The following is a 9,703-nucleotide window of genomic DNA, read 5'->3' on the forward strand; positions in this document are numbered from 1 at the left end:
AAGCAACACTAACACACAAAGACACACACATAAAATAAAAATAAAATGAAGAAATGATAAGTCAGTTAGTTGGAGTTATTTAGCACTAGTGCGCACTGGTTTAAGATAGAGTCTGCAGTGTTAGTGCGTGGTGTAAGTGTAGCAGGGCTGGCTCGGGTTATCTGTGAATGGGCTCTTTATTGGAGGCGCGGAGCGGGGATTTGCCTTTTATTCGCCTCGCTATGGAAACGCGCTCGACGGCAGAAAAATGTTGACGCGAATAAAAGGAATCGGCACAAGGAGCAGTTTCTAGAGAAGCATCTGTTACACTTAGAAACTTAGACTATCGAGAGCAATACAGCCCCCTCTCAAAGTCCCTCTCCTGTCTGCTTTATGCACCACAAAAAAAACCCGCAGACTTCATCTTTGTAAAGACCCGAAAATGAAAAAGAAAGAGAAAAAAAAATGTTTTTTATACTCAAATTTAGTTCGAGTAAATCTGAATTTAAAATCTTACATTTTGTTTAATTTTTCGTCTTACATATAATTAATTAATTGTTTTTTTTTTCAGGAAGATCCTTTTTTATTTCTTTTGAAATGGAGACCCCCATCCTCCAAAATCAATTCACGGTGCGTGTCATTTAATATGACACGTATGAAACTGCGGGAGTCTGCTATTGAAAGCCGCTACTAACGCTGCGCAATAACTTTATATTTTGCATTTAATTCTCTCCCCCCCCACCTCCAGTCCCATAACAGCTCCAAACGAAGCAACCCAATTCAGCAAACTAGGCCACTGGAACAACACTGCCATTCACATCAAATATTCAGCCACTTTCACCCAACTTCCACAGACACAGACACGTAGGGAATTTACACGTAAGGCCGCAGCAGAATGAGAATAAAGACACGACAAAACGTATCTGATTAATTATCCTTCCATCCACAGGCGAATCTACTGCACCATGTAAGAGTTAAGAGCGCAAACATCCTGCCATCCTCACAGCTAACTGCCCGTCTGTCACCCCCACCCCACCACGGTTACCGAGGCCCCGTCCACCCTCCAGCACATCCCTGTCCGAAGTTCTATAGCCCGCGGTCAGCTCACCTTGCTCCGGCCTCCTCCTCTGTCTTCCACCAGCAGCGTGTAGCTCGGCTATACTCGGCGCTCTTTAATGACTTTCTGGTGGCTGCAGCCTTCTTTTATTTCTTCTAAATGTATGAAAATGTATGCAAATTTAAATCAAGCTTAACCTGGAAGCTCGAGCAATATATTTAATGGAATTTCAGACCAATAAGGAGATTGCAACGCAGTCTTTTAATGGCAAATATAATTACGCCGCTAAGTTAGCTCGCTGATTTGCAGATCTTTTTTTCCCCAACTCTGAGAAGACCTGATGAGATTCTTAAATACTGGGAGTGATAAGTGTCTACTGGCTGTGCTCGCGTTTATCTCTTTGAACGTGTGTAACATGGAGACGTTTTTCTTCTGGGAAAATGTGTCAGGTGAGCAGATGTGGATTTTGGGCTCTTGTAGAAATATTATTTCATATCTCTATGTGTTTTATGAATATTCCAGTTTTGGAGAGAAAGACGGCAAGAGTAAAGTCATGTGTTATATTTTCACAAGCTCGGGATTATGGATAGCCCGTGCGTAAAGCAATTTTGCCTGAAACACTCTCTCCAGACGTGTCATTCTACAAACACCTGAGGAAATATTCTCCAAGTTAATAATTAGCAGTGAGAACTGCTCTTAGTTTAATTGTATCCTTTTAAATTAAGTGCTGGCACGTCTAAGAAATGCCATTGCGCTTTAATCTCCTTCTTCGCGCGCGCTCAAGGGTGACAGGAGCAGCAATAAACTCGTGCGTAAATCAGTTGGAAACTTTAATTAATAAACAGGAACTGCGCTCCACGCTCACATCATTCCACAGCCAGACCCACTGGACCAGCACTCCGACACACTTCCGGTTCGACAGCCTGTAAACCTTTTCCTACCCGCAGCTCTGCTGCCGGAGGCGGAGGTTTCGGGTGTGCGCCGTCATTGGCGGAGACGTGTCGTCACCGCGTCTCGGTCGGACTGTGAGTGGTGGTGGAGGCTGTCAGTCACTCCCAGGCTGCTGCTGAGCCTCCGGAGAGAGGGAGATGTCAGAGGCTGAGCTGCTCCCTCTCTTCAGTAGCATTAGTGGGGTTGAGCAGCCAGCATGGCCACAGCTGCCTCTAGCCCCTACACCCTGCTCAGTTCCAGTCCCATGATCCACCCGGAGAGCCAGGCCATGCAGCCTGCTAGCCCCTACAGAGGACATCAGAAACTGCTCCAGAGTGACTACCTGCAAAGTGTCCAGAACGGGCACTCCCTCGGGCACCAGTGGGCAAGCAACCTGTCGGAGGGGAGCCCCTGGTCGGCCTCTATGGAGCAGCAGGACGTGAAACCGGGCCGAGAAGACCTCCAGCTCGGCATCATCCATCACCGCTCTCCGCACGTAGCGCATCACTCTCCTCATCACAACAACCATGGCAACCACCCGGGAGCCTGGGGGACTCCGGTGTCCCACAACTCCTCGATCACCAGCGGGCAGCAGATCAACATCTACTCCCAGACGGGCTTCACTGTCAACGGCATGCTGGACCACGGGGGGCTCACACCTCCACCCAACCCGCAGGGCCAAGGCATGCACCCGGGCCTCAGGGACACACTTAGCCCCGAGCACAGCGACCTCGGCGGACACCACTGCCACGACCACTCCGACGAGGAGACGCCGACTTCGGACGAGCTGGAGCACTTTGCCAAGCAGTTCAAACAGAGGAGAATCAAACTGGGCTTTACGCAGGCGGACGTGGGTTTGGCTCTGGGCACGCTGTACGGTAACGTCTTTTCCCAAACTACTATCTGCAGGTTCGAGGCTTTGCAGCTGAGCTTTAAAAACATGTGCAAACTAAAGCCGCTGCTGAACAAGTGGCTGGAGGAGGCGGACTCGTCCACGGGCAGCTCCAGCAGTATAGACAAGATAGCAGCTCAGGGGAGAAAGAGGAAGAAGAGGACGTCCATCGAAGTGAGCGTGAAGGGAGTTCTCGAGACGCACTTTCTCAAGTGTCCCAAGCCTTCCGCGCAGGAGATCACGTCGCTGGCGGACTCGCTTCAGTTGGAGAAGGAGGTGGTGCGCGTGTGGTTCTGCAACCGGAGGCAGAAGGAGAAGCGCATGACACCGCCCGGAGAGCAGCCGCCCCACGAGGGACCCTATTCTCACAGCGGGAGCGCGGGAGACGCCTCCTCGTGCCATGATCTCTGACCGAAGCACCTGGAGGAATCCCCCCCACGCCCCCCACCCCCTCCGACACACACCTCCACCTCCACCCGGTGCAGACTCTCGAGCGCTCGGACGCGCGGTGGCACCTTGTAGCCCTCCGCACCTGTCCCGGTACAGACTCGCCCGGATGCCTCCAGCACTGAAACAATAACAGAGATACCTGTTCAGCCTTCGTCATTGTTTTTCCTGCCACGAGGGCATTCTCCTATAGCGGCATATCAAACATCACATTCCAGATCACCTTTCTTTTTCTATTTTCTTTTTTGGGAGAGCCCGCCACTTTTTTTGTTTTCTCTCCATCACGGATATACATACAAAAAATGTGCCTAATAACCTGCCAGCGCCTTTGGTTTGTGTGTGTGTGTGTGTGTGTGTGCATGTGCGTGTGTGTGTCACCGTTTTTAACATCAGCTCGGTAATAACGATAAGATGGGACTGATGGTTTTGTTTTTATTGTTGTTTTCGTGGCTTTCCTCACACACGCCGTGCTCCCGTTGTACCCACGATCGGCGGCGTGGAACCAGTAATAATAACAACAACACCAACAATAATAATAATAACAACAACAACAATAATAATAATAATAATAATAATAATAATAATGTTACTGTTCTTAATTGATTTGTACCAGCACCAGAGGCCATTTTTTACACTCCACCTCACGCTTCCCCTTCGGGCTTTTCCAACGCCTTAGTTCTCCTCATATTTACAGTCATTTACTTTGTAACGTAGAAGATCTGTATTTTTTTTTTTCTTTTTGTGCATTTGCAACCTTAGGCCCTCATTCCAGCTGTACACCCACTCTACATGACTCTTGGAGGACTGTTTTGCTTTCTTTTACTTTTGGCCTGTAGCTTACAAGGGTTGTACGAAGCCACGCGCAGTTGCAGCTCTATTTATTCATTTACTTCTTTTTTTATTTCGATCATCTTCGACCATTTAAACTGTGCGGACTCTGAAAAAGGACAAGAAAGAGCCGAGAGTCTAGAAAGCAACGCTATACACCTGCCTATAATTTTAATGTACGTTCACTATCGAAATTTTATAATCTTAAATACTCCTGTTATTTGGTTTATTTCTTAAGTATTTTTTCGAATATTGTACAGTTTTATATATTACCCTTTTGAAGTCATTAATTTAAATAAATGATCTTAGTTATTCACGCACTTGATTAGCAGTGTTTTAAAAGAAAGAAAAAAGCAAACAAACACGCGAAAAATTTAAAAAACAAAAAACAAAGAAAAAAATTATTTTCAATAAGACTGAATGAACTGTTTCGGCGGTTTTATTCCAAATTTCAATGACAGCTCAAGTAATTATTTATTTTCAGTATAAAGCTTGTATTATGTTTTTGAAATAAACTATGTATGTTGTAATAAACCATTTCTTGCTACAACTGCTCACTGTCCGAAGCAGAAGTCAGCTTCTGATTTTTTTTTTTTTTTTTTAGAAAAGTAAAGACTATTCAGAAGTTGTTTTTTTAAATCACAGCTTCCTCTTATTGTTATGGAAACAAAGCAATAATTTAAATGAATCACAGCACTTTAAAAAAAATATTGCTTTTAAAAGCTTGTATATAATGTGGAGCATTCTGTGTGGGAAATGGTTCGAGCTGAGCTTGTGATTAATTCTGCAAAGTCACCAGATCAGTCCCTTAATGCTGCGTTCAAACTCTTATATTTAGGTGAATTATATTGTTAGGCGGCGTAACCTTCACTTGGCCTCAATGTCATGTCAAGAGGCATCTTTTGCCAAATAAATAACAAATAAATAAATAAATCCCTACAACTAACAGCTGTAAAATATCCAGTGGTTCACAGAGACCCTGGACTGCAAACTGAGACGCTTTCTCCTGCAGTTCCACTGAAATGTTATTGTCCGGGCCCTCTGCCCTTCTCAATCAGACATGCGTGATTTATCGCCTGGGCCGCTGGGCCTGACAGCAAAACACAATGACACACATATACTCAGACACACACACACACACACACAATCAGAAGCAGATGAATCTCATTTCAAAGGCTATGGCTGTGTATAATTGGCCGTGCCAGGGCAAAATAAAGCTGTACTCCCCCTTTAGAAAAAAGAAAGAAAAACATCATAATGCCCCAAAATAATTTAGGGATGGTTTTGGAAATAAGTAGATGCATTCAGTACTGCTTAAATGTTTCAAAAATAGATCTGGAGAGGGAAAGTGAAAGAGGGAGAGGGAGGAGAGGAGAGGCGGAAGGGTGCTAGGCCTTGCCTTGAAATGGGGAGCCTGACTGGAATACTAATGTGTCTGAATTTATGCATCTCCTCAGTCTGCAGCCCTGAGAGGGGGGTGGGGGAGACAGAGAGAGAGAGAGGAGAGAGGAGAGGGAGGAGAAGGGGAGAGAAAAGGGTGTGAGGGTGGAGGTGAAGAGGAGGAGGAGGGGGGTAATGTAGAAGAAGAAAAAAGTAAAACCATGGCTGATTGATTCTATCCATCTATTTTAGTCTGAAATAATCCCCAGCTTCTGGGAGGAAGAAAATGACCCTGGAAGGAAGGAAGAACCCAGAAGCCGAGCAAATAAAGCAAAGCAAGCCAAGGTCCACGGCGGCGCTGCGGTATCCTTGAGCCTCTTCCACCTCTCCTTCCCCATGCAAACCCATCCAAATATGTTTTTAAAGAGTAACCAGCACCTTGGTGTGAATAACTTACCAGTTTTAAAAATGACTGACTTGGGGAGATTGTGTAAAGGATATTGAGTAAAGAAGAAGAAGGGAAAAAAGATAACAGGTGCAAGATGAAAGCATACTTCAGAGGTATTGAATGATGAACTTCAGGTAATTATTTTTCAAAAAAAAAAGGAGAAAAAAACGTTTCAGGTTGGCTCAGCTCGGCGCTCTGGCAGATAATTGAGCTTCTGAATCAGATCCTGAGTGACTGAGTGACAATAGAGAGGCAGGAGTGGTGAAGTTGTGCAGTAGCAGTTTTGGAGGATGAGCAGAGTTGTTTACGTGCAGATTATAATGGGAGCAGCTGACTCACACCTTTTCTTTTCTTTTTTTTTCATAATTACATCTCTTCTCTAACCTTTTGTTCTCTTTTAATCTATTCTCTCTTTCAAAGAATCTGTCCGAAAGTTAAACCATTAAATAAACTGTTTTCCTGTATTTTTAATACTGTTACTTTGCCCATAATCATAATAATATTAATACAATCTGTCAAGCTCAGTGAAGCGACTGAAACACGTTGTGATTAAAGTAACTTCAGGTGGTGCAAAGATTCTGGGGAAGGCAGGAAAGAGCAGAAGGGGCTGATATACTGTTTGCAGTAAAACGTTGGAGGTTAAAGCAAGGACACTCAACATCACATTTCTCTTTAATTAGACAGGGCTGCAGTCTATCTGCCATAGCAAGAGCACAGAGAAGAGCCAAACAGCAGCACCACATGAGAGGATGGGAGTAATGAATGTCGGCTGCTCGTCTGCCACGTGGTTCTTTCACTTTTGGACACCAGTCCTGTCTCTTCCTTTAACTTAAAGTGTATAAAATGATCCGCTCTCCTAATGTTTGCTGTGTCTGCTGCGTTACCTGTCGTACTTTGTCCTATCTGCTTAGAACTGGATACCTGCTGTATTCAACCACATGTGACCAGTTCAGCCCCTCATTTTTATTTCTCTTTTTTTCACTTTTGCCTAATCCGAACTGCCTAAGACCTGGCAGGATTTGTATGAAAAACATATATTCTTACCAAAACTTTAAAATAAAGTTCAGTAAACATGACCACTATTACGCGGACTAAAGAAATTTAAAAAATGACAATGTTTGATACAGGAATAAAAAGAAGTAAAGCAAATAGTTATTATTATAGTGGATGTTTATGGAAAATGATCCAAAGATTTCCAAGGAGACAAGCAAACTCTTCAATAAAACACACCTTACATCCTAATAAGAATCTGTTAGGACCAAGTGGTTCAGTCTGAGAGGCCTCAGGTGAAGCTAGAGGAAGAAAAGAGGGAAAGATTTGATTCATTCTTCATAAATAAGCTCTGGATTCAGAGCATAAAGAAAAAAAGTTAACTTCCTCTCATGGGAATTGATTTAGTTGTTTTGGAGTCTTGTCTTTATGTTCCTATTTGTTAGCAGCACGTTTCACACTTGTTGCAGGGCGATTATAATGTACACCACAGCATTTTTCAGCCTCTGTAGGATTATAACCTCCTGGTCCTGCAGGAGCACAACGTCTCAGTGAGAGAGAACAAACTTCACAGCTGCTTTATCGCCGCTGGTGCTGATGCACTGGAGGACAGTCAGCTCTGTATACCTTCCAACTGGACGGTGGAGAGACAGAAGAAAAGCAAGCAGGGTGAGGATGAGGAGGGAGAAAGGGGGCGCATCTGCAAACAGGTGTAAGCTGAAATCAGTTTCACCTCCTCAGCTCTGGTATTGTGACACCAGGGTCGGCTAACTGTTAGGTTGGGTGGGTTTGACTCTTCCAGAAAGGATTGCTCCATCTCTCCTGGCAAAAGCATAAATTTAGTTTTTGTATGTGTGAGTTTTCCAGGTTTCTCACATGAGTGGAGCCACTGATGAAGCCCTTTAAAATCCCAGAATCACTAGTGTGCCCCCCCCCTCACACCGGGTCAGTAATTAATAATAAAAATCGTGTCAGTGGAACAGCTGCCTCTGACATCCGGTTGCTCCTCTCTGTCTAGGCTGTGTCATTCATGCCTTTGCAGTCAATTAAAGCTATATTACCGCTGTGCAGTGTGATCCATCAATTAAGCAACATGTGAACACAAAGCGATACAGTACAGCTTGACATTTTCCAGGCTGCACTTTTTTGTTGATGTGACGTTAGGGTGGTCACACGTGGCCCACGATTAAGCTGTACAAAGTGCCAGGTTTATAGGGGAACCCACGAACGTGGAAACACACACACAGAAGAAAGGCCTGTTTGTGGCGCAGTGAGTAAATCACTGTGTCTGATATCTTCATTTGAGACAGGGGGCTGATCACCGCTCGTCCTGCTTGTTCCACATTAACTCATTATCACACGCGCTCACTCCATTAATTCTCCCGCTTTTATTAGCTGCAGGAGCGCGCGCGCGCGCGAACACGCGCACAGTGGGCCGATGACAGCCACTGCCTCTACCTCATCTGACAGCTAATGGCTTCATTAGGAGCAGCGTGTTAATTGGCTGACTTTAGGGAGACGCTCGTTAATGAGGATAAATAGATTCACACCTGAGCGGGGCGCTACCCAGCCACAGCAGCACTGTGGGAGCCGTGGAAGAGACGCGAGTGTGGGCTGCAGATACGACTGCATCGGTTTGAGTGAGCGGAGAAGAGACCTGTCCCGCTCTCCTCCTTCCTCCCAGCCTAAGCGCGGTGGTGTTTTCATTGCCAGGCAGACTTATTAGCCGAGTGGTTGATTAGCACCAGGAGGCCAAAACAAAGAGCAGTATGTCAAAGCAATTAGCCCCACTGTTTACCTCTCAGCTCCCACGATGACTGCAAAATGCATCTAATCCAGGACAGAGAGAGAAGGAGGGAGTTAGCTCAGACAGATTCAGGAAAAGGACAACAGCTGGTCCCTGGGCCAAAGTGTAAAGTGTGTGTGTGTGTGTGTGTGTGTGTGTGTGTGTGCGCGCGCGCGCGTTGTGATGGGAGCAGTCCTCGTGCCTCAATCCATCTGCTTTCCTGCCTGGACCCTCCATCCTCTGCTGTCTGCTCGTGACAGCTCCGACACGCAGACGCGCGCTTCTCCTTTAACACGCCACTGCTTAGAGGAGCTCATATCCTCAGGGGAGCGGGGTGGGGAGGTGGTGCTGGTGGGGTGGGCAGACAAAATGGAAGCAGGCGAGACTGATGATTTACATCAGGGTAGGAGGACACTGATCCAACCTGGGACGCTGCGTGTTCAACGCTTGTGGAAGTTGGCATGTACTGGAAGGTAATACCACCTAGTGGTGGCTAGAACCCGCTGCAGGTCATTGATGTTTGTTGGGGGAGGCAGGGGAACAAAGGGAAGGAGAAGCGGCTCGAGATGCGCAGGTATTTTGGAAAGAACCGGTTCACTCAAGTTCCCAAACGAAAAACTTTTTTTTTTTTCTGACACAACTGTTAAAGCTATTTTAGTTGGAACATCATTTAGTTTTTAACAGGACAATGACCCCAAACACACCTCCAGGCTGTGTAAGGGCTATTTGACCAAGAGGGAGAGTGATGGAGTGCCTCCACGGTCACCTGACCTAAACCCAGTCGAGATGGTTTGGGATGAAATGGACCGACAAAAGAGCCAACAAGTGCTCAGCATCTCTGGGAACGCCTTCAAGAGTGTTGGAAACCATTGCAGGCGATGAAGAGTGTGCAAAGCAGTAATCAAAGCAAAGGGTGGCTATTTTAAAGAATCTAAAACATGTTTGGAGTTATTTCAGACGTTTTTG

The 9,703-nt window shown here is 45.7% G+C and overlaps 1 protein-coding gene across 1 annotated transcript; it reads left to right on the forward strand.

Annotated features, from left to right (window-relative positions):
* Positions 1-1,969: 1,969 nt before the first annotated feature.
* LOC120724357 (POU domain, class 3, transcription factor 4-like) lies at positions 1,970-5,708 on the forward strand. Its single transcript, XM_040016525.1, has one exon. The coding sequence runs from the start codon at positions 2,184-2,186 to the stop codon at positions 3,267-3,269; it is 1,086 nt and encodes a 361-aa protein (XP_039872459.1). The 5' UTR covers positions 1,970-2,183; the 3' UTR covers positions 3,270-5,708.
* The last annotated feature ends 3,995 nt before the right edge of the window (positions 5,709-9,703 follow it).

This window comes from Simochromis diagramma, unplaced genomic scaffold (assembly GCF_900408965.1).
Source record: "Simochromis diagramma unplaced genomic scaffold, fSimDia1.1 OVJJ01000685.1, whole genome shotgun sequence".
NCBI lineage: Eukaryota > Metazoa > Chordata > Actinopteri > Cichliformes > Cichlidae > Simochromis > Simochromis diagramma.

Excerpts from the sequence above, each read along its gene's own strand:
- LOC120724357 (XM_040016525.1), top strand. The coding sequence starts at position 2,184 with ATGGCCACAGCTGCCTCTAGCCCCTACACCCTGCTCAGTTCCAGTCCC.